This window comes from Idiotropiscis lumnitzeri, chromosome 6 (genome assembly GCF_059441095.1).
Source record: "Idiotropiscis lumnitzeri isolate Australia: NSW breed Sydney's pygmy pipehorse chromosome 6, RoL_Ilum_1.0, whole genome shotgun sequence".
Taxonomy (NCBI): Eukaryota; Metazoa; Chordata; class Actinopteri; order Syngnathiformes; family Syngnathidae; genus Idiotropiscis; species Idiotropiscis lumnitzeri.
This window is the reverse complement of record NC_142396.1, coordinates 7667708-7692242: the sequence shown is the minus strand read 5'-3', so window position 1 is coordinate 7692242 and position 24535 is coordinate 7667708. Positions and strand designations below refer to the sequence as shown.

The following is a 24535-nucleotide window of genomic DNA, read 5'->3' as shown; positions in this document are numbered from 1 at the left end:
CCCCCCAAATAAATACAACTTTAAACCTACAACATTTAGGGTTATCCTATCTACACTCCATTGCAAAAGATAAGTCATGCGACCAACGTAGCAGATCGCTAACGTCCTCTTGTTTGCAATGCTAATGCTAGCTGGATAGTGCTAGTGATGCTATTCTGTTGAAGCTGGAAAACATTTACATTGTAAAGACATTGAAAATGTATTTAAACGTAAAACTTACGTATAGAAAATATTATATGTTGTAGCGTCTGTGTGTTAGATCTATGTGCCGTCAAGAGTCGGGGCATGGTGGAGTGTCTTGCGTCGTCCACGATTCTGCGTGAGCGTTTGGGCGCGAGCTCTGGCAGACACCAGTCAGCATTACATTAAGTAAAGTGTAAAAATAAAATAAAATAAATAATCATTGAAAAAAAAACATTTCCTTGCACTTGTACAATATGTGTATTGCACTATGTTACTTGTAGTATTATTTGAACTCACGTTTTCTGATATAAGACAGACAAAACATATGTACAGTCGACGCCAGCTTCGTAAAAGAGAAAGATAACTTTTCATGTTTGTACTGTAGATATATATGACACTGTCTCTGACACTTGCCCTGTCTCTTGTCTTTTATGGGTTAAAAATTTTCCCGTGACTCTTAAAAATCTGCATGGCGCAAACGGCATCCTTAATCAATAATAAAACATCAGTAGAGACAGTCATCTCACAAAAGCTAAAAGGCAAGAAAAGTTGAATAAAAAATGTGGCATTAAGTCGCTACAGCAATATATTTGACCTGAAATACAGAACATAAAAAAATACTTTCGTAAGACAAACACATTTGAAAAGTAAAAACAAAAATACCTTCTGTTACATGTATGCACATCAATATTTGACACTAAAAGGGCCTATGAAACATTTTTACGATACACTGTAGAATAGTAAAACATTTATACTTGAAGTGCATGCGTGTGTGTGAATAAACATACCGGTGCACTCATCACTGATTTTGCGAAACATTGCGTGGGTCCTCGCCAAACACAATTCACAATGAGACAAGCGCTATTACAATGAGCTAAACTGGGTTTATAAACAGAGAAACTGGTTGAGTAAAAACGTTAGATGTTACCTAAGGCGGGAAATGACCGTTTGAAAAGGGGCCATCTATCAAAGTCAACTGGGACTAGCTTCTTCCTCTCCAAGCTTGTTTGTGAACTGGTGCATGCTGGGAAAAGGGCTTTCCCCAAACTGCTGCCGCAAAGATGGAAGCATTCAATTGTCTAAATTATCCAAGCCCATAACACAGACCGATAGATGAACTGATTGAAGAGGAACGATTGTGTCTGTACAGTACATTCAGAGCAGGAAAGAAGAACTGTTAGGCCAAAACAAATTGCCAGTTTGTCAAGAGGATTTTTAGCCCTCTGATAACGGAGACGACAGACGTCGCCGGGTTGAACTTTAACGTGTTTGCGTCGCCTTTCTTACACTTGTCCCGAAAAACGTAGATGCAGCCGTTACAACTGGCCACTTTCCACAGCGAGGGCACGCAGCTCCACGCTTCGGGGAAACGCAGGCGGGTGAAGCTCTCCAGTAAAGGATTGTAGCAAACGAGCGAGTCTCCTTCAGCCACGATGAAGATAACATCCATGTGGACGGCGGCGTGCATGCATCCGGCGAACGGCAGCATGTACGGTTTAATCTGACAGTTCTGGGACGCCGTGTCAAAACACTGAATGAGACGTGACGGCTTGGTGAAAAAGTCCATATCGTTCTCCTCGCCTCCGAGCAAATAGATGGTACCTCCCAAGTTGACGCCGGCGGCTCCCGAAACCGCCGTATCCAGTTGGCTGGTCTCCGTCCACATGTTGTCCTTCACCGTGTAGAAGATGACGGCATTGGACAGCGTGTCCTGCAGCGTCTTCCCGCCGAGAGAGTAGATGACGTCCTCGCTGGAAACCGACACCATGGTGTGGTGGAGGCGGTCCCTGGGCAGCGGCGCGCAGCGCTCCCAGTCCATAGTGTGCATGTTGCACTTCCACATGCGCCGCGGGATGGAGCCGCCCACCACGTAGAGGTCACCTCCGTGCTTACAAGCGGCCGTGATCTGGTGGCAGAGGCTGTTCTGGCCGCTGACGCTGATAGCGTCGTCCTCGTCGCAGTGAAGCGAGACGGCCAGCGAGTGAGTCCTTGTGTCCTCTTTGCCGATCAGATAAATGTGAACGTTCTCACCGATTTCCTGAGGCCGGAGGAAAAAAAGCGTCATCTTGAAATCTTTGAGGTATTAGATGGTACTAAATCAAACAATAATCTAATAATTGTTTTTATGAAATGTGCTGAAATCGTACCTTAAGATTTTCTTGGAGAATACAAGCAAACTCCTCTCTTTCCACCTTGTTGTGGTTTATCCAAGACTCGATGGCCAAAGTTGGATTCTGGGAGCTTGGAACTCCATCTAAGGGGGGGGGGGGACAACCACTTAGATAGGCAACATTCATTTGAAGATGTCTTTCTTTTATAGTCACAAAACTAAAATGTTGATTCTGTAGGTCCATGCTGCAAACACTTGTAAGAAATGAGCTTCGATGTTTCAAAAAACACATTGTGGCAGAGGACGAAGCAGTACTACCTTTGATGATGTCTAAGAGCAGACAAAGCGGCAGATTAAGGAATTCCTCAGTCAGATGAAGTTGGGCCAAGTGGATTTTAGCGCAGTGTTTGGCAGATGTGTACAACTCCTGGTCACTGTGCCTGTCTGCAAGCCACATCACCTAGACAAGCACATCATCATAGGATTTTTTTTTAAAAAGTGTCATAACAACAAGGGTCCCTTTACTTTTTAATGAAACTGTAAATGCTGTTCAGTCTCTGAGTCTATTTAACCCAATAAAATTTTGGGAGGCAATGACATGTCCCAGTTATCGTTGAAAAAAAATGGCAGATTAATGGATTACATCTGTGCTGCAGAAGATCTTGAGCATGTCACTGTTCAATCAATCAGTATGAAACAGTTTGGTGTTGTTTATGATTTGTTGTTTCTTCAAATTAAATTCATTTCAATAGTTTGGGATTTGGAGAGCTTTAACGTGTTGTTACATATTAATAAACCTCGACAGAAGCTACACCATTCTACATGGTGTTGTGCACCATGTATCAAAAATCAATTCAAGTCAACACTTATGAACAATTTTCTGCTGTTTTAAGTGATAAAGGACCCCCAAAATATTTTTCAAAATTAACCAGATGCTTATTATTTATATTTTTTTCATTTTATTTCTATTAAATAGAATCAGATTCGGGATTAAAAAATAAAATCCCTTTCTGTCAGGTCCCGTTAACAACACATACGGAACACCAGCTCACCTGTAAACAATTCTTGACCTCCACGGTCCGCGAGAGAAAGCGAGAACATTCCTCAAAGAGAGCCGTTAACTGGTACATATCTGCCATCTCGTAGGTGTCCTGCAGCTCTTCCACCCTCAGTTTAATGGTGCCGTGATAAATATAGTCAACCAGCAGTTGGAACACAGCAGCGCTTACATCCTTCAGTTCGATACAGCGATTGTGGGACTCTTTGAGGTTGGAAGTGAACATGGAGCGGAAGAAACTGCTCTGCGCCGATAGTACGAGTCTGTGTAGGTGGAACTCTTTGCCGTCCACCGTGATGGTGACGTCTGCAAACAAGCCGTCTTCCAGGCACAGGTCCATGATGCTTTTCACCACCCGGCTGGAGTGGGAGCGGTCGGTGAAGGTGTAACCCTGGAAGTAGTTCTCCTCTCCCCCGACACTGAGGCCCCCCTCCTCACTGGACTCCATTTCGCCTAACTGAGCAAAAAAAAAAAAGCATCAACTTCCAGCCTTATTAATTCACGGTTTGTTAATTCATCTTGTAAACGATCTGCGCGCAAAACATGACATAACAGTGAACACCAAACGCAGAATTGAAACACAAGCAGAATGTGGTTTGAAATAAAGGGCGATGAGCATAATATAACTAAGACGGACTTATTTTAGGTCGTGGCATGAACTACATTATAAACAACATTAATTAGATGTTATGTGACTTGCCAGTGATGCTAACGCTAGCTATTCTGTATAGATTGCGTTAGCGCATGTTAGCACAGCTCCCTGCCCACCGCAGAAAATAACTCACACGTCAGATGACGTTTATTTAAAAAAATAAACAAGATAAAATCTTAGAATGGTAATATTAAAAAGGACAATCACCACCACCGTGGAAGAAGCGGCGAAACTGCTCACCGGAAGTAAATAAACTTTGCATCGGTCAGCTGATCATCGTCTTCTTCTGTCATATTTCCCAAATAACGTAAGTGCGCTATTTCTTCTTCTATAGGCCAGAAGTATATTGCAGGAACCAACTCGAATCGTCACAGATACAATCTCGCCTAAATTTGCATAAAAGTAGGTTTGCTGCTTTGATTGTGTGAATAACATTTTATCTTTTGATCTTTTGTAAGGATTTGGTGTGATGTGATGAAAGAATTAACTTTCGGACTCTCTAGGATTTACGAGTGGATTCTTTTGAAGAACTATCTCTTCAGGTTTGAACGATAGTGGATATTTTAAAAAATTACAAATCCATGTTAAAAAATCAGATTTGTGGTATAAACAAATGCGACCATAATAATGAACGTCAATCTTTTTTTCCTGTATTAATGTGACCTAAACCTGTGCTAGTTGAACAGTTCAAATCAATAGAAAAAAGTATTTTTGAGAGGGGAAGTAAAACCTATCAAGTGAAATAATGTCGCTACACAATAATTATAACTGAAATGTGGCTATGTTCAGAATAATTTTCCACCATCCCAGTTGCTTATTTATTAAAATTTTCCCTTTTCTCATGTTTATTAATATGTAATTTACTAATATGTAACATCATGCTACACCGTGACCCAAAATATATACATACATTCATATCATACTAATATTCTTACTACTATATTTGCAAAGTAAAATGTCAAAGGGGCCATTTAGCCTATCTTAACTGTGTTAACTCTTCTACCTTGATTACTTCTGCAGACTTTAAACACATTGGATCAGAAAGAGCAAGATCCGTAATATTGCTGTTCCACCTCACGGCCATCTGGCTTTGGATTCCTTTTTGCAGGGAGGAAAAAAATGTGTGGTATTCTGGCAGAGTTGCCTCTGCCTGAACTCACTAATGGATAAGCGAGAAGGGAGAAGGATGCAGTAGTGTCATATTAGAAATGAAGATGAAACTCCAATTAACAATTTGGCAGCTGATCATCATGTGGATATTTTTTGAACAAGCACTGTCAGGTAAGTTGGAGTGGATCAGACTAAATCTTGTCGCATGGTAAGACTGAGTTGACAAATATTCGATGAAACTGACCACCCTGAATACACGGAATATGTTTACCTTGTAGTTGACTTTACATAGAAAACCCCAATTATAAGTGTGAGAGTGTGACTGCTTTAATAAAACAATATAAGTGCAAATGTTCATGGGTGCACCACTATTTTTATGTGTTCTGAAAAAAAATGTAGATATGTTTGAAATTAATCTCGCAAAGTATTTTGTATTTTCTGCTTTAGATGCATCTGCAGGTAAAAGTCCAACTGGCTCATCAGTTGTTGATGCAAACCTGATGTTCGAGGTACCGTTGCTATGCTGCAGTCCAGTGAATATAAATTACAACACTCTGGTTCCATTTAAGACAAGTTGTTTCTTCCCTTCTTGCAGCTTTTGCTGGGCGGTGTGGAACTCAATCAGGACAATAACATTTTCCTCCTTGATGAGGAGATGGCATCAACGAGGCCTGGGCGAGCCTTCCTCACTCAGATTAACGACAACATTCCCAGAAGTCTGAGTTCCATGGAGCAGAATCTGGACATGCTGAAGAGTCGGGGGAAGCTGAGTCAAGATCAGTTTGAGAGTTTGGTCTTGAGCGCAGTGTTCTCAGCACACCGGGCTGGGAACCAGCGCCAACCCGACGACCGGGAGGCCTGGGGAGAAGTGCTCCTGCAGCTTGCAAATGTCACGGCGCATGAGCTGCGTGGAAGTTATCTCTTCAATTACACGTAACAAAATAAATGATATGCACATGTGGAACAATAAACAATTCCTTGGATGCAGCAAATTTGGTTCGCATGCTTTTGCAACTATGATCATCCATTCATCCTTTATATAAACACATTCAGATTTACAGCATCAGTCCGAGCCAGAAAAAAAACAACACAAAAATAAGAATCGCGGTAGTTTTGAAAATGATCTAATTGCCTAGACTTTATAGTACATGAATAAATAAATACGATAAAACTGTATGTAAAAAAAAGCCTTTTATTTCTAATTTGATTAAATGCTGAGCCCTAAATTATAATGGCTTCTTCCACTGATCATTATGGGGACTGAGAGGTCACATGATAGGGTTGTGGGGGTGAGAGTAGGACTCAAACGCAGAAACTGAGAAGTGTGGGTTTGTGGTCAAAACAAAATGTTGATTTGGAAGTGAGGTGGCGTGAAGTCCCGACAGGGTGGAAAGCGGATCACTGGTGCAGGCCCCAGGTAGTGAGGCAGGCAGGTAAGCAGGACGCGTTCACCGACTTAGTGAGGGCAACAAAGGATCTGTGGTCGAGGAAAAGGCAATGTTCTGTAAATCAAAGTCAGCTCAGTAAGGCAAAATGTAATATTGTGACAAAGTTGGTGACATGTGTAAAGAATCTGTCAATGTTGGCGTCCCAGAGCTTCTTAAATAGCTGCAGTGATTAGGAGGCTTGAATTCAGCTGCTGGCAACTCCAACACACCAAACCTGCAAAGTTTCCAGGCACACACACACACACGCACACCCCCACGCACACAAACACACATTCACACACACTTCAGGGTGCTGAGGCAGCAACTCACCAACAAAACGGACAAACTATCTGTTAGAAAACTGCAGTTGTTGGTTTACATTCAACGTTCAGCTGCTGCTGCTAATGCAGGTGATGTCATGCACACTTTGAGTTTTTATTCGTCTATTTTTTGGGGGGGGGAAATTATAATTTTAGTTTATCATTCGTTTTTGTTTAAGTTTTCTATTTTTTTATATAGAGTATTTGTCGAATGCAAGATAACCCCCCCCCCCAAAAAAAGGTCAGTCAGTATTATTTAATAAAGTAAATTAAACCACAGTTCTCAAATGACTGTTTGTCCTTCCTTCTTCTGTATGGACGTAGAGCAATAACGAAATAAATACGTGCAAGGAATTGAAGGGCATTTTTGCGATAATTATAGTAAGTTTTAGATGTTGTAGATTCAGCTGTTTTTTTTTTAAAATCATTTTTATTTTTATCTTGTTAATGAAAATGTTTTTTCAGTTTTAGTTTGAAAATGTTTTTTCAGTTTTAGTTATTCGTCAACAGAAAACCACAATTCCACCATGCCCTCACCTTCAATGATCCAAAACTGAAACAAATAAAAGATTGTATTTACCAACAACAGATCATTTTGATTAGAAGTTAACGCCTTGTGGTAATGAGGTCACACTGCACAACATCTGCTCCCACCACCAAAGCCGCTAATTATGAGGAGATATTGACGGCTACAGGTCGGCTGCCTAATTAATTCCGATATTGATCCATCCAGCGACCATGCCTTTCGACAATGCCCCTTCTGGCCCTCATTCACTGGCACCACAATAAGCACCAGCTGTGAGATCAGTCACTTCACATGCACACATGTACACAAGCAAACAACACTGGGGAGAACACATCCCCCAGCAAATACATATAAAGTCAAAAATGACACTCTCAGCAGTTACTCTCATTTCTGTTCCATACTGTACTCCACACATTAATATCCAAACCATTGATGAGCCCAGTGTAATTCTGTATCGATTAAAGCTAACCATTGATTTCATCATCTAAAGCCTCATTCACTAATTCTCCTATATGGCTTGGTCAGTGACATGCTGTCATTTGCTTACTCAGCGCTTATAGCTTCTCCTTTTATTTAAGTATATGCCATTTTTATTGTTTGTGATTCTGCAATTCAGTTTTGTATGCACCAGCCACAACTATAATGTCGTCAATATGTCCTTTTAGATTATATTAATGCCCTCATATATATCTATATATATATATATATATATAACATACACATATATTGATTACACATTGACCAAATGTTGTGGCGTGTGTGTGTGGAGGTCACCGCCACACGCCACGTGATAAAGGCCGAGGTGCTCGGCTGGCCGTGATCAATTGGGTTAAGGTCATTAACATGTGGTGAATATAGCCAGGGCCTGGGAAAGTAGCGGCAGGGGAGGAGTCAGCTGAGCTGATTGGTCGGACCTTGTTTTTAGGAGCCGTAAGCACCCGGTGACCTTAGAGGTCATTGGAAGCGCTGATGAACTCTGACCTTATGCTAAGACGTGGATGGAGAGGTTTGATTGTAATTGTTATTACAGTGGCGGGTTCCAACGTTTTGACCACTTGCATCATATCATGTGAGCCAATACGAGAGCAGTATCAAACATTTTCATTTGTCATGAAAATGGAGCGGAACAATGAAACTGAGGTCTTATTATAAACAACCAACTATTTGAAATATGAAAAAAAAACATACCCATAATATTATTGGTCTCCTCAAGATCCAATCATACAATTTGGTTTAAATGTAAAGCAAAACAAACAGCATTCAAAAAAACATTCTTTAAAAAAAGTTTATTGGCTTTTAAAACCACTTTAAAAATCTCACCAGTGAGTACTTTCCATTGAAAAAAAAAAAGAAGAAACAATGCGTTTGCAATATTAACAAGCTACTGTACATTAAGCAGTACACCAGACAACATCACAGAGGAGGGTATTTTTTTTCTTCTGCTGGTAGAAATTAATTAAAGAGTCAAACAGAATTGGAGCCGGGTCAGTCGAGGATAAAATTACTGCTTGATGGAGCTCAGAAGAGGTGCATTTCCTTCAATAAGAATTTGAATATCAGTGCCTCTAAAAAAAAAAAAATACAGGAACATGTCTTCACAACTGAACTTTTAGACATATGTAAAAAAAAAAAAAAATAAAGTCATCAGTAAAACAGTCATCAACGAAAGACAACAGAACAATGTTAACTTAGTAAACAGGAAACGACAGAAGTAGCTGACAAAACTGGCACTGCCTGTCTGGTTAACAGAACCTGCCCACATCACAGCAGACAGTGGTCACCGAGAATTTACAAATTACAACAGAAGACATCACACATGCGTGCGTACAATCATTTATCAACACAATGAGCACGTGGGTTTTTAAAGGTTTCTCCGAACGTCCCCCCCCCAATGCTTCATATTCTCATGTATGAGAATGCGTAAGAAATGTGTATCTCACTGAGATTAATGCACATTTTGCTACAAGACAATTAGTCATTTTCTGACAGTTAATTTCCTTACTCACCTTGTCATAAAAAATATTTTTTTTTTTATGTTGCGGGCGTCCATCATTACATTTGTCCGTTAAGACGTGGCAAAGGCGTGCGTCGTAAAAATTTAGTGCAATGATAACCTCCGGAGTTTGTTGAAACATGAGCGAATGTTTTTTTTCTTATCCAGTGTCTGCTGAAAGGCTTTGTCGCACAAATGTTTGCAACCAGCTAACAGTTATCCCAACTCCCCCCCCCCTCCCATCCAAAGCACACACTCTTCTGCTTCTCCTCCTCAAAAAGTCAAATAAAATCAGCAAGCAAAGACCAGACAGCATTACTTTTACGACACTCTAAGCCAGAAATGTAACACACAACATACAGTATCTTGCCGACTATACATCTGTTAAGCTTTTTTTTTTTTCTTTTAAATGACACATACTAGCTATAATAATGGTCATAATATAGTGTCCGGATACATCAAATCTCTATGTATCTATCCTATTTACAAATGGAGCTTCAACATGACTTGTATAACATTGACAATTGCCAAAAACTCAAGTACGCCTCCTACTGTATCACATCGTAGTGACGGTTTCAACATGCTTTTTGCAGGTCCATGGTTGCTTGTTGTCTTGTGACCATTTCCCTAAATATATATACTGTACATAGAATTTATCTAATCATTTTCCTTCGATGCAATAAAAGGTTTCCATGTAATCAATCCTTCTGATTTTAACGAGGAGTGACCACGTGTAATAATCTCTTTTCCAAATCTTTGGTATGGAAATAAGGCTGGATCGCACATTTCATTCCAGATGACATCCATGCGTGATTTCTGCCTCTTGACTTTTATCATTTAGCCTTCCCCAAACCATTGATTATTTTCTTTTTATTCAAACATGCAAAAAAAAATAAAATAAAAGTAACATGAAAACCTAATGACGTAAAGCGTGCCTGCCATTGGTTCTGTGACGGTATATCAATTTTTTTTTTCTAAATGCAGTCAGGTCACGCACAGTGTAATCACTAGCCTGTACAAAAAAAAAAAACCTCATCTACGCTGTAACGCTGCCAAACAAACAAATGAAGGAATAGTGCTGAAAATATCAAGAGTAACAGCTGCCTTGATATGACGAAGACGCTCTGGATGGTTGTATAATAACATTAGTCTATGTACAGTCTCTCTAAAGATGGCATAAGGCCTTGGACATGAGGAATAAGGCAGCCAGTTGTTGATTCCTTTCAATGTTTAGTCCGTCAAATGGCCTGGAATCCCTTCGTGTCCCTACCGTTTCATCTACTCCCTTTAGAAGTTATTCAACAGTACGAATTTAGGCTTTTGAGAACGAAAAAATGTCAACAATGCTCAGGCGTCAATCAGTTCTCCACTGATTTGGTTTATGATAAAGTAGAAAGAGCGTGTCAAAAATTCAGCACCTGGCAGCCTGAGTCGCTACCCTTTTTAATATTTAGATATGGCAGGCAAACGTCAAACAACCTACACTAACGCCCTGTTATTATCTACATTTGGTTGAACTGCACACACGGAAAATAGTTTACAACATTTTTGGTGAAGTCATATTGTGCCAAATCTCCTATCCGTCTCACTTCCGAGTGTTTGTTCAATATTGCATTGTTGATTTTGTTCTAAACATGGAAGATGTATTTTTCGCTAAATGCTCACACATCACTGCATGCTGAGCCACTTAAATCTCTCATTTATTTCCAATGCTTTCATTTCTGATTGTAGACACGGGGTGGTGAGGGGATGGCTGGAAATGCGAACGAAGGAGAAGTTTAACGGAACATCAGCAGAAAGAGAGAAGAGAGAGAGATAGAGAAAAGGGTAAGCCTGGCACTTATTATTATTTTTTTTTCAACAGAACCAACGGCAAAAGTCCAGACAAGTCCCAACGAACGGTAGTTTCAAAAACAGATATACGAGATACGCACCAAACGAACGAGTGACACAGAACAGAAGCGGTAGAGAATCAAAGGTAAGCTCAGCCCAGCATCTCGACTGTCGTCGGCTGGTCTTTGCTCTCCAGCCAGTCGAAGCCAGAGTTCACAGGATCACTGCATATCTGCTGAAATAGCGGGTCATTCTTCAGCTCTTCCAGTGTTGAGTCTTCATAATGTTCCTGCTGCTGATTGGGGTCAAACAGCAGATTGGTGTCCAAGGTGTTAAGGTCAGTGATGCTACTGGACAGATCTGTGGTCAGTCGGATGTCGTTTGAAAAGTCGGACGCCACCGCGTTAAGTTCCGAGGCCACCTGGCCCACCAGCTGAGAGCTGGGGTTGAGGGTGTCGTCCCCCAACAGGTCCTTGACGGTGTTGTTGAAATCCAGCTGCTGCTGCTCGTCCTCCGCCTCCTGCTGCGTCTGCACTGGGATCTCCTGGAGCTGATGTTGCTGGTCTGGCTCACTGGCGCCCTCTTGTGCTTGGCTGTCTGCCGCAGAGAAGCTCACTTGCTCCCCGCTGGCGTTGACGAGGTAGCCGTGCTGCTGGAGTTCAAAGGCGGCCGGGTTGGAGGTGACAGGCAACGAGGTCTGGTGCGACGTACCCACGGCGAAGGCAGGAGTCGTCTCCAGGATTTGGGTCAGATTCATGCGTGCTGTGTAGTTAGACGGGAGGTTGTTTACCCCCAGCCCGCGGACGGACTCGTCTCCGTCCGCTTCCATTTTGCTGAGAAGGACGTTGGTGATTTTGGCTGTATTACTCGGGCCCTGCACGGGCAGCAACTCGCTCTGCATCATGATGTTCAGGGGTACGGACTGGCTGCGTTGGACCATGCTGTGGACGGAACTGGCAGCCTGGGTGTTAGACAGGATGCTAAGCACTTCGGAAGTGATGGCCGAGTTAAAGGGCGAGACGACGGCCAGGGTGGTGCTGGAAGTGTTGGCGGTGGTGGTCTGAGGGCCGGTGTTGCCACTGGAGTTCCTCTGGCGCACGGCGGGGCTGACGCTACGGCAGCGGAAAGTACTCGACGCAGAGGAGGTTGGCGCCTTGTTGTCCAGTGGGGCCGGCACGGCAAAACTCTCTTGTTTAGTGGGAGTGGTCACAGTCGTTACTTGCTGCTGTGGCTGCACGGGGGAGATAGGCGTCAAAGGGCCGAAATGAGCGGAATCCGGCCGGGACTGAGGCTGAAATGACTGGCCGGGAATTGCAAAAGCATGTGGTTTACGAAACTGGTCATCAACCAGGTCTTGGTAGCTCGGCAGGATACCGATGCTGTGGTTGGACAAGGGGGCGGCTGAGTTGCTGTTGTAGCGGTTGTTGATCCACTCCAGTTTAGCCTTGTCGGGGTGTGTCGCCATCGGCCTCTGCATGGGCTTGACGGGGCTGCTGGAGACGATACTGGCGTCGTGGTAACCGGTGATGCTGGAGTTGATGGGCGTAAAGGCAAACGGGTTTCTGCACTCCACTGGGCTCGGGGGCACGCTGCTGCTGCAGTTGGACAGCGGCGTACTGATAGGGGTGTGGCGACCCAGCGCGTTGTCCACGGGCGTGATGGGTGCCATGCGGGAGCAGGGGCTCTCTCTTGTCAGGCTGTGGCTAAGTGTCATCTCAGAGGTAGGGGTGGGCGTCGGGGTTGGCGTGGGAGTCGGCGTGGGAGTTTGGACCGGAGTGGTGCTGCTGTGGGCCGAGTGGTAGAAAGCCGTGCCAGCCTGGTGCGCGTTGAGGACGGAACTTTGGTTGCCAGCCGGCTGGCCTTGGAGAGAAACGTCCACACAGGTGCCAAAAAGACCCTTCAGCTTCATCTGCTCCTCCATCTGGACCAGCTCCTCAACGATGCTGTCCTGCGTCATGTCGTCATCGTTGAACGGGAAATAGTCCATGTTGGGCTGAGAACCGGCAAAGTCAACCATCTCCTGCGCAAGGACGAGCTGGCCTGGGGTGTCAGAGGGTTGCGTTATAAGAGAAAGCGGGTCAGTAGGGGCTTGCTTGTGTTCCGCTGGTATCTGCGCGTGTTTCCGGAGCTCATCAAGCTGACCCTCCTCCCATATTGTGCTCTTTAGTTCGCTCATCACAGAGGCATTGTGTGCTCCTGAGTTGTTTGGGATGGCACGCGGGTCCGTGGTGATTTGCTGTAACAAGGCCTGGTCGGACGTCCCAGCCGCTTCGCTGCTGACGTTGGCGCTGAGGGAACGTTCTTCCCGTTTTACCATCAAGGCCTGCGGTTTGACAACAGTCGCGGAGGCCTGCATGTGCGTGATGGGCGAGTCGGAGAGCGCCAGGATCTGCGTCGGGCCGACCGAGGTGGGTTTCACAGTCACTTTGCACGGGGCGCTTTCCGGTCGGGCTGGAGTTCCCGGTCGTGGGATTCTTTTCACTGCAGCACTGATACCGGGTTTGGGATTGTCAGCTGCAGCAGGCAGCTGCTGAGATATAAAAACTCTCTTTACAGGAATAACATGAGAATCTCCGGTCGGGCCTGTGCGCTTTCTGGGACTCTTGGCATCTGTGCAAGGGTCTTTTGAAGCCGAAATGCTGATCGAGGAACCACTGACTGACATGTTGCTAATGGAGTTGTGATTCTCAACAGTCAAGTACAAGGTGCTGTCATGGCAGTTACTGTTATTGCTGTCCTGAATCCCAGCTACAGCTATGGAGGTGGAATGGGATATTGAGTCACTCCTCATCCTCACGACCCTGTCTGGTCCTGGAGAGCACTTCACAGAGAAGCTTGGCTCACTAGCAGCCCTGAACTTTGCCACTCTGTCCTCACCGGAAAGAATGGCGCTCTTCTCCGCACCGTAGCTTGCAAATTCAGACACCTTGATGTCAGTGGAGGGGGTCAAACCGGAGGCAACAGCTCTGACTGCCGCAGTCAGGCTCGCACCATGTGACTCGTCGTTTGCGGAAGTCCCGCCCATTCCGGCAGAGGCGGGACGTACCACGGTGCTGCTGCTGGTAGTGCTGCTGCTGCTGCTGGGAGCTAACGCGATGGCTGTCATCTTGACCACGTTGACCGAGCTGACATGAGGAGTGGGCATCACAGTTTTGATGGGGCTGTTGGTAATGAGCAGGGTAGGCGGCGACCGAAGTGTGATGGCACTGGTGGCGGAGGGCTTGGGCAGGATTTGAGCGTACCGGGTGCCGTGCCGTGCCAAACGGTCACCCACAGGACTTGCTGGGATATTTTGAGGGGTTTTGGGGGACTGCTTCAGTGATTGGGTGACCACTAAGTTCACAGGCAGAACTTTTCCCTCGGTTGTCCCGACAGGGCTCGGGGAAGTCATTAGCTGCCTGCTTCTCTGTACCTGGGAGAACAAAAAAAAATAATTAATTACTTCTTTTTACTTCTCCTCTCTCTGCATATTTCATTGCAGCTGACAGTAAAAAATTGTTAGTCTCATTCTCTCTCGGTAACCTACCGTGACTGGGCTGGGCACAGCTGCTACTACGATGCCGATGGTGGGCTGAGGGGACAGCAGGGCAGGGCTGCCGCAGGGAAGGGTCGGGCCGGGGGTGCTGGCCTCCGTTCGTTTGACTTGCGCGTCGCTGGGTAAAGGAGAGTGGAGCTTCTGCTCTTGCTGCTTCTTCTGGATCTTTCGCTGCAGTTGCTGCTTTGCATCGACAGAGGGCGAGGGAAGGGTCTTCACCTGGGGCTGGAAGGAGTTGGCCTCTCCTGTGGGCACAAACGCAGAGGCAGGTGTTGGCGTCTTCATGCCTGGGAAAAAAAGGAGTGAAAATTGAAAGAATTAAGAACAGGTAATCAAGTCTTCACAGGATCATATATTTTTCAAAGAGAATGGGTAATAAACTGTTATGCTATGTTATTATTTTTAAAATAATACAAATGAACAAAACACATTATAAATGTGGCCACTTGGGGACACCATGGCGCTAACACACTGACATTATATAATAACAATAACAATCTGTGTTTCTTTTCTACAACAAAATGAATTGAATTGTTTGAATGTGGTAAAGGGGTCAATAGAAATAGGAAACAAGAAAATCATGAACACAATGTTGCACTGACTGAGCAATTCCAATTCAAATCACAGCTATTCAAATTCAAAGCAAGTTGATGTGCCGTAAAAATTAGCAACAACAAATCAGGGTTCCATTGACTTTTATTGATTGGATTTTTTTGTGACCTATGCAAATAGCCACAACATTGTGACTATTTTTAACAATCCAATGCATCAAACGCAGCATTTTATTCATTCTCAACTCATGAGAAACTCCGAACATCCATACCTGTTGTGGGTGTTCCCGACATAACAGTGAGCGCAGCCATGGACTTTGTACCGATATAGTGGCTATTCAGCAGGAACCGCGCCAGATCCTCCACATTGTCAAACTGACGACTCAAGACCTTTTGGGCCCACTCGCATACCAAACCACAGGCTGCCGACCGCATTTCATCCTCAGCACTCGGAGACTGTCCAGCCGGCTCCATCAGTTCACACTGAAATGGAAACGGCAGACAACAGGTGAAGGAAGGAACTTTTCACACCATTTGTGCGTTAATACAGAAGAACGTACCCCATCCCCTGATTTCTGCAGATCCAAGTTGGGCAATGACGGCATGTGAACAAATGCTTTCTTTCGTAACCCGCTGTAACAGTATGTTAGAAGGAGTTAAGGTTTGCAAATAATTTTAAGATAGTTGATGTGATTTTTTGGGCTATGAAATTCTACTTGTCTCCATCTAATTCTCGTTTTTTTCTCTTTACTTTAAGCAAGCTGTCACCTACTGGGAAAAAATCTGCCACGAATAGGACATCTAAAATAGAAAACCCTTCAATAAAACCTCCATGCCCTCAATTGGCGCACGTGTGAGATGGAGCCAGAAAGGCAATGCCTAAAAAGAAAAAAAAAAAAGTTGTCAGCGCCCTCTGGTGGTGAGTTATGTAACATGTTTTGTTTTGGTCACGTCACGAATTCACTAATTCACCTCAAATACATTTGATTCATTACTGAAATTCTGAAATGTAACCAAATTCATTTGAACCAGTTCTTAAACTAATTTTATGGAATTTACAGATGAAGCAACTGGGAAAATTCTTGAAAGGATATTTGGATTTTCCTCTCATCCCGAGTCGACGTGCCTTCATGTTGGGAAAGACATTCTTCATGATCTTCCCAAAGTCTGCTGCACTCAATGGATTGTAGCCGAGATTGTCACAATAGCTCCTGCAAAATATCAAAAGCAGGAAAAAAAATATTTCATATGACCTGGCAGCTGTGTGTCAAAAGAAAATAACTTGGGGTCAGTAGTTCAAAAAAATGTAATCTGGACCCAAATTATGTGGATTTGAAAATAAAATTTTTTTTGCTATTCAGGTTCAAAATCATGTAAACCGTTTGACTTTTGTGTCAATTTTTCAGATTACCAGTGCTCTAAATGGGACAACATAAACAGTAATGATGTGGGATACCAACATTGAAAAGAACAGGTAAAGAGCCAACATGGGGTCACTTTAAATCCAGTTCTTACCTTTGATAACAAAATATGAAAAGCAACACAATCTTAACCAGGTACTTGCCTTAAAAAGTACATAATGTGGTGCGGTGCCACATCGGCTATGACCCACAAAACCACACTCACTTGTATTCATCGTACACTTCCTGTTTGGGGAGGGACGTCTCCGGGTGCTCTTCTAGGTGATTCCGTATCCAGTTGAACGCGTACATCTGCTGAGTGCGACTCGATGACATGGAACTTTGATCGCTGCGGTGGTGCGAGAGGAAAAAGCAAAGTGGTGAAGCGGTGTCCTCCACTGGGACGCATCATTGCTTGTGAAGACAGAAACTTGAATACCATAATCCAGGAGTGGACGACCCCCTCTCATTCTCAGTCCAATTGGGCACAATTTGGGGGTTGGGGTGATGAATAGATATGGGGAAACAAATGAAACACAGACAGCTAGGTATAGCAAACGTCTACATATATCAATGTTTTCGTTCATAATAACACAGCTGGCATGAACGTGTGATCATCCCCATCAATATCACAAAGCAGATCAGGAAAAAAAAAAAAAAAAAAAAATCTCCTTCCGATTTTTTTTTTGGAGCGTCTTTCATGTAGCAGAGGATCGTTTTAGACAAGGAATGAGACAACAGTGCCGAAAGCAAGCGGACGAGGAAGCATCGGCGAGAAAAATGGAAACCTTGATTCGGGTGTGCGTGTTTGTGATTGAGTGTGAAATAGGAGCAGTACCTTTTATCATTGCCGCTGCTTGGACCAGAAGGCAACTTAAGGTAGAGGTAGAGCTTTTCGATGTCTGTAAACTTCTCAACATCTTGCTGTTAAAAAAAAAAAGAAAAAGGTTAATATCACTGTTTGTGACTAGGGTTAGAATAATTGCTTCAAAATTATTTTTTAAATGGATGCTATACTATGCTGAATGATCATAGAGGATAGTCTTCAGAAGCTAAACATTTTCATTTTGTGTCTCCATGTAAATCTACAAAAATAATACACGCATATTCCGAATCTGAATGAAAGCAAAGAGCTATTAATACGCCGAATTGACCTAATTCTAGCTACTTTGATACTTCATACTCGAGAAAAAATGATACCGTGTTAATTAATTTTGTAAAATTGATGTCATTTGTAATTTGTAGTTTCTGTGAGTGTGTGCAAAACCAATGCAGAGCTCATTCATATTTGCCAAAGTACCTCAGCGAATGAAGATGTTGGCATCTGTGCAACGCCATTTTTGAATGCGCTGTGTCATCATTCATTGAGCCAATATTTGTCAAGCTTAAGGATCATGAAGTTTTTTTTTTATAATTTCCAAAGGAGGTTTAAAGTGAAATAAACCCTCACGAGCACAATTTGTGCAGTCTGTGTGCTTAATGAGGACTCATCCTGCCAACCTGAATCTGTCAAACACTCGACACCCTCGCCGAGTTCGGCAACAACCCCCTTAAATAAAATAGACAGAAACCTTCTTGAGCGGCTTTGAAATTACGTGTATGTGTGATACTCTGCTAAATTCACAAAAAAATCACACTGATGTAAGTTACACATTGAAAGGTATTCTTTAAATTATTCTAATATCATGTATTTGATTAGCAGTATTTTAGAATAACAATGTCTATTTTTACAGCACTGTCAAGACTTCTTTCTGCACAGCAACTTCAGAATGTTTGGCAGCTACAGAGTTGAAAGATTTTGAAAAATGCTTTTTTTGCACCACAATATTACGATTGTGATTTAAGATGCAATTGTCTTTATAAGGTCTCCTGTAAGTATTCAAAATGTTCAAATTCAAAATGTTTCAAAAAATAATGACATGTAAAACAAATGGACTTGCTCTTCTTAAGCATTTAAATTATCTAAGCGAGAGATAGATAGAGCGCTAGCTAGCTAGCTAGCTTGTTAGACAGATAGTTTTTTTGTTGTTTTTTTTTCTGTTTTTCCAGACTGCAGGCTTTGTGATTTTAAAACTGTATTTTACTACATTGCAACATCAATTTAATGTTCATCCTTTGTGCCCGCAAAACTCACAAGTCAAAGCGTCTGATGCCGTACGACTTCAGATACCCTCTGACTGTGCTGTGCTTTTCTTTGCTTTTTTTTTTCTTTTTAACAACACTCCAAGGAGTAGCCTCATTAAGTTTAAAGCATTAAGACTGAATGTTGTCAATACAAGGGGACTTATTGTGTAAAATTGACTTTTTAATGGATTGTAAACTAACAGCTGAGCCTCTGGAGTGCCTGGCCAGCCATCAAGCGTGAAATTAAACAAGCGAGTAAATCTTTTGTTATCTGCCTATTTCTGAAAACGAGTCTTTGAGTGAGACGCTCTCCACTTTGGCCTCACCATTACGTAACAGGGGGCTAATTAAGAAAATAATCAACCCAACAGTAAATCTATCCATCTTCGACAAGATCAGCTTGACTGGCCCAAGATTCAAGAGCCACTTCAATTTTTCCCCGGTGTGGCAACAAGTGGTCACACCAGAGTGTGGACAGTTTCACGCAAGGACTTTACACGCTTCTCCTCTATCTTTCTACCTTTCTCTAGCTGTCGACTGAAAATGATATCACAGTCCCTGAAAGCTCAATTTGCAAACCTCACCAAACCCAGAAAACAGGTGAGCACTATGATGTCATTTTCAGTCAACGGCAAGTGGCAAAATGGCCGCCCCCCCAAGAAAGATAAAAACGTGTGGATTTTGCTGATTGATTCAAATTCCACAATATCGGAATGCGGTCTTTAGACAAGTGGGCCCGCATAGAACATATTACAGCGAAGAACATTTTTGACTTGACTTCCCCTTTAAATCTCTGAATTCACTTAACAGGGTCTTTAAATACATTTTGTTGGAACATTTTACTCTGAACAGTGGCTAACTTTTCTTCTCTTTTTTTAATATTTGACTCTGGAGAAGATTCATTTGATTTCCATTATTTCCCATTGGAAAATAAGTTTTGAGAATACAAAAACACAAACACACACATCTGAAATGTACCAGCATCCTGGTATGGCTTGCATATGACTTCAGATGTTCTGCTGTTGCTCTTTTCAGCAATATGCAGGTAAAACAATCATGTGGCACTATGGATACTCACCAAAATGCTGTCCACTTTTGATTGTACAGATTTGCTGCAATGAAAGAGAGAATAAAAATAAATATTGGCTTGCAACAACAATGTGTTTTCATACTGACATTTTACTTTGCGTGACAAATTTGTTACAAACTAACAATGTCCGTTTTAGTCCAAATATTGATACAAAGTAACAACTAATAGGCCACTTTCCAAAAGGCTAGCTATCCACAAATATGATGAACCGAGAAGGCACAAGCTTGTCCACATAAAAACACAATAAAACGGAATGGTACACTTAAAAAAAAAAAAACAGTTACGCACACAATCACGTGTATAACCAAATCATGAAGTTACTGTTGGCGGATCTAAACATTTACAGCATCAAGTCTACCCAAGGAGGTCATGTAGATTTTTTTCGTACTTTGGGAGCACCTAATGAAGAGTCCAATAGGTGCACACAATCAGTTTAGAAGCTGAGCACAATGAAACATCATTTGAGTGTGCATTCTTGAAAATGCACAACCCCATAAAACAGAATACTGATTTTAATTCCACAAAAAAAAAAAAATGTTTTTGTGCAGAGCCAGAAAGGTTTTGTCTACCCAAGGATGTTAACAGCAAACCTGCTTCAAATTCTATTTTTTTTTTCATTTTTATCCCTCCATCTGAGTTAGAGAAAAGTGTGTGGAAACGGTTATTGTGTGGCATGGTAAACTTGAAAAATGAATACATAAATAATATTAGCCCAATAAATGAGATGCATCGGTGTAAAAAAAACAAAACAAAATGGGTTGTACAGTTGTGAATTTAAAGCCACTCAGGGCCGGCATGACGGCATCTTCGACACACCGGAGGTCAAGAGTTCAACTATGTTTCTCTCACGTCATGCATAAATATGTTTATTAGCGTGATTCATGTCAAACTTCACTGCAGCATATTGAGCTGTTTCTTGTGCTCTCGACCTTTTACCTCTCAATTTGATGATAAGTGAACATTTTTCTTTGTAAAGCATGATAGCAATGAATGTTTTTTTAATATTTACATGAATCGTATGGCTAACATAAGACATACAAGGGAGGAGTGCATTGATGAACGTGTTCAATTGGGGGGGCGTGACACCTTGGCTGAAGTCTGCACAGATTTTTTTTTTTGTGTGCAATATATTTCTAACTGTCTTGCAAACAAGACAGTTTGTTATGCACACAGGCAACACATCACAGCCAGAATCCTTTAATCTCCAAAAGCATCAGTTTTCCGGAAAAGAAAAAAAAATGATGTTTGTTGAGTTATAACAGGCTCACATGGGGCCTCACTATCATTATCGATTTGAGAACAAAAAAAAAGAAATTTACCAGATTTATAAATGGGAGCTTTTTGCCTGACGCAAGCAAATTAAAAGAAAAAAAAAAAAAACACTGCAAAAACAAACCAATCTTAAATACCACAAATGATTCACTTGCTTCAAGCATTTCCTCCTTAAAATCTGAATAAACTATTAAAACTTGTGAGTGAGATTTTATTACCGATATGAGTAAGTCAGCTTGCCATAATTCTTTGGGTGCAGCAATGTAACCAGAAAGCAGTGTTTGTTTGTTTTTTACATACTCGACTAGACTCGAAATCTGTTCTATTGGAAGACAAATTTGCTTAAACTTACCACTTTATTTCTCATTTCATTACCTTGCCCCCCTCATTTATTGCAGCATAGTAACAGTGAACACTGTGCACTCTATGACTACATAATGACAGAATCAGCGAGTATTACTATGTACTGCACCAATACACTCAGTGGTAATTAAAAGGCATCATATACGGCATGCAAATATCATCCTTAAGAGATGTTTTACTCCAGATGTTGCACTTGGTTGTGACACCTGTCACCAGCCCCACGGGTGGACTGTCATCGGTAACATGGCTTCCCGTGGCTCCATGCTAATGATGCGAGCTACAACTATAGACGAAGACGAAGCTGAGCTGTTTTTTTTCCCATGCAAACATCCAGCAGCCAGTGGAGCTCCGCTCTGTGCTGTCTCATTTCCGTGTGAATTGTGCCAACACGTTGTTTATTCGCAGCGCTTTGTGCAGCTAGTAGATGCGCTAAAGACGGAGCTAGCGTGGTAGAAAAAAAAAACGCCAGGGACACCGCAGCTACGTCGGGCTTCATTCCCATCCTTACCAAATTGAATTCTTGATTTTAAACTGTAACGCGTTCGCTTCGGGTCCATGGAGTCCCGGCACCAGCGCTGGAAGAGAGCCGAGTCCCGATGCAGGCTTCTGGTCAGCTTGTTGTTGATCATCAGCCATCACGGTCGGAGGGGTGGTGGGGGAGGCTTTAACAAGCAGGCCGCATCCCCGGCAGAGCACAGCGCCGCACCGGACCCACCGCACCGCTGGCTGGGGCGGCCTCAGGCAGCTAGGGCAGCCCGCCGCAGAGCATGGTGCCTACAAATACTGGGCAGCGGTAGGGGGGGGGAAGCCAAAGGAAAAGAAGGAGAAAATACGTAGGTCGGCCATGCACCAGGCATTTCGCAGAGGTCCCTCCGCTACCTCCAATAGCACGCCTGCAGCAGCCAGCGGCAGCCGAGGACGACCTGCCTGCGTCAGGTTGCACGCTGATAGCCAAACCCGACCGGAAGTATTCCTGGTTCGTTCCTTCAAAATAAGATCGATTCAATGCTAGGTAGATAGCACCGGCTAGTAAGCTCCACGGCTATTCTGAAAGCGATATGTGGGTAAGTACAAGTAACGTAGACAGAAAATAATACTCTAATAGACGTAAAAGTCATAGTATAATATTTTTGAGTGGGCATTAAAGCTGGGGTCACCAACATCTTTAAAACTTACTCATTGGGTACTGATAATGAAAATTGCTAGTTTTCCAAGTCACACACACACACTTAAAAAATAATATGAATTTCCTCAAATCATCTATTATCTCCTTATCGGCATTGTGAGGAGTTTTCATGTTCTTCCCGTGCCTGCGTGGGTTTCCTCCGGTACTCCGGTTTCCTCCCACATTAAAAAAAGATGCATGGTAGTTTGATTGAACACTCTAAATTGTCCCTATGTGTGAGTGTGAGCACGGACGGTTGTTTATCTTTGTGTGCCCCGCGATTGACTGGCAACCAGTCCAGGGTGTCCCCTGGCTACTGCCCGAAGACAGCTGGGATAGGCTCCAGCTATGTTTGGTTCAGGTCACTTGCAGAGGCTGTCTTATTTTTAAATCTTGAATCTTTTGGAACATTTTTTTGTAAAAAGTATTATGGAAGAGCAGCATAGTTACATAGCTATAATAACTTTGATTTATGCAACACAAATAGGACTCTGCCAATGGCCTGAACCAGAAGTCAAACGTCACATTTTGACATCATAACGTATCACTTTTAAACATAAAACTTTGGGACTCTCTCCTGGCCTCTCCTCTTCATCAATTCATCATTTATTTCGTTTCAGTTTTCAATATCGTCTGCAAGTACATTTATTTAGTCACTTATTGGAATTCTTTTTTTTTTCCATTTATCTTATTTTTATTTTTTTGGTTCACCCACTCAAATCCCACCATAAACTGCAACCGCTCCAGATTTCAGCCGCTTGAGTCATAACAAGAACCCACTCCGACCACCATAGCAATATTACAGCTCCACCTGTTAAATTTTAAATACATATCGATATCCTCCTGCTCACTTTCATGGCCAGTCATAACTCAATGACATTTCGAAAAGTAAACATGAAATGTCAGTAAAAAAAAACAAACTAATGATTATATTTTGAAAATCCAAACCGGAATTTGGCATTTCGTTGAATAAAGCCTGACTTTGTTTCTTGACTGTAATTTCGCTATTCACCAATAGAGGCGCTGTTGTAGGTAGCGCTTTGATCAGATATTGACAATGATGGGCAAATGAGCAGACAGAATGATATGTGAAATCAAATCACCTGCACATTGCATGAATTGGTGGTGAGCATACTTCCAATATGAGGCACTCCAATGACTATACACTCTACTGGTTAGAAATTAAAAAAAAATGAAGTCCACATATTCCTTCACAATTTTCTTTTGTCGACAGCCTTACCTGTTTTCTTCCACTCCACTCCACTCTGAGTCCCAATTTGAAAAAAGAATGACCAGGTAAAATAAACAGGAATAAAACGGATACATAGGTCACATCTGTAAAGTTGCTTTTAATTCTTTTTAATCCGACACTTTAAAAATGCATATTAAGAGTCAGTATGAGAACGCAAGGAATTAAACATACAGTTTAAGATGCCATTTGGGAAACATTTGAGTGCAAACTCAGAATAAAGTCAGTAGGTCAATAAAAACAAGTCTCAATATATGACTTATTTTATAGTGCCATCTGTTGATCGACACGGGTAGTGTGACTTCACTGCAGCTCATCACATGAAATATAATGCACGACAGCATGGGGGGGGTGGCGGTCGTGCAAGAACATGAGGGAATATATTATGCATTCCTTCCTCCCCTTGCGACACATCACTCAACTTCAATACCATTTTTAGTTTAGTTTCTGTCATGTTTGTGTGGCGTGTGTGCAAGTCAGACATCTGCTTTGATGGTCAGCCATGGATGAACTAATTGGATGATGGCAAAACCCGATAACATGTTGGCTCTGCATCAGGTGACACTGTCGAAGGT

At 42.5% G+C, this 24535-nt stretch overlaps 3 protein-coding genes across 4 annotated transcripts; 1 reads left to right on the top strand and 2 right to left on the bottom strand.

Annotated features, from left to right (window-relative positions):
• Positions 1–751: 751 nt before the first annotated feature.
• On the bottom strand, positions 752–4302 carry kbtbd4 (kelch repeat and BTB (POZ) domain containing 4). 2 transcript variants are annotated; one of them, XM_088298121.1, is made up of 5 exons: positions 4243–4302; positions 3346–3807; positions 2612–2753; positions 2331–2437; positions 752–2221 (listed from the first exon to the last, which is right to left on the bottom strand). In XM_088298121.1, exons 2-5 carry the CDS (start codon positions 3796–3798, stop codon positions 1361–1363), a joined length of 1563 nt encoding a protein of 520 aa, XP_088154247.1. In that variant the 5' UTR covers positions 3799–3807; positions 4243–4302; the 3' UTR covers positions 752–1360. The 2 variants fall into 2 exon arrangements, with proteins under 2 accessions (XP_088154247.1, XP_088154246.1); XM_088298120.1 differs by having other exon boundaries at positions 4210–4267.
• An 851-nt stretch (positions 4303–5153) lies between these two features.
• Positions 5154–6049, top strand: LOC148335007 (protein FAM180B). The gene is made up of 3 exons (XM_088297567.1): positions 5154–5283; positions 5560–5621; positions 5708–6049. Exons 1-3 carry the CDS (start codon positions 5211–5213, stop codon positions 6047–6049), a joined length of 477 nt encoding a protein of 158 aa, XP_088153693.1. The 5' UTR covers positions 5154–5210.
• Positions 6050–8654: 2605 nt separating this feature from the next.
• rfx7b (regulatory factor X7b) lies at positions 8655–22457 on the bottom strand. The gene is made up of 10 exons (XM_088299162.1): positions 22055–22457; positions 19900–19933; positions 17536–17621; positions 17137–17241; positions 16924–17046; positions 16392–16508; positions 15858–15942; positions 15570–15780; positions 14738–15033; positions 8655–14623 (listed from the first exon to the last, which is right to left on the bottom strand). Exons 1-10 carry the CDS (start codon positions 22180–22182, stop codon positions 11363–11365), a joined length of 4446 nt encoding a protein of 1481 aa, XP_088155288.1. The 5' UTR covers positions 22183–22457; the 3' UTR covers positions 8655–11362.
• Between the last annotated feature and the right edge of the window lie 2078 nt (positions 22458–24535).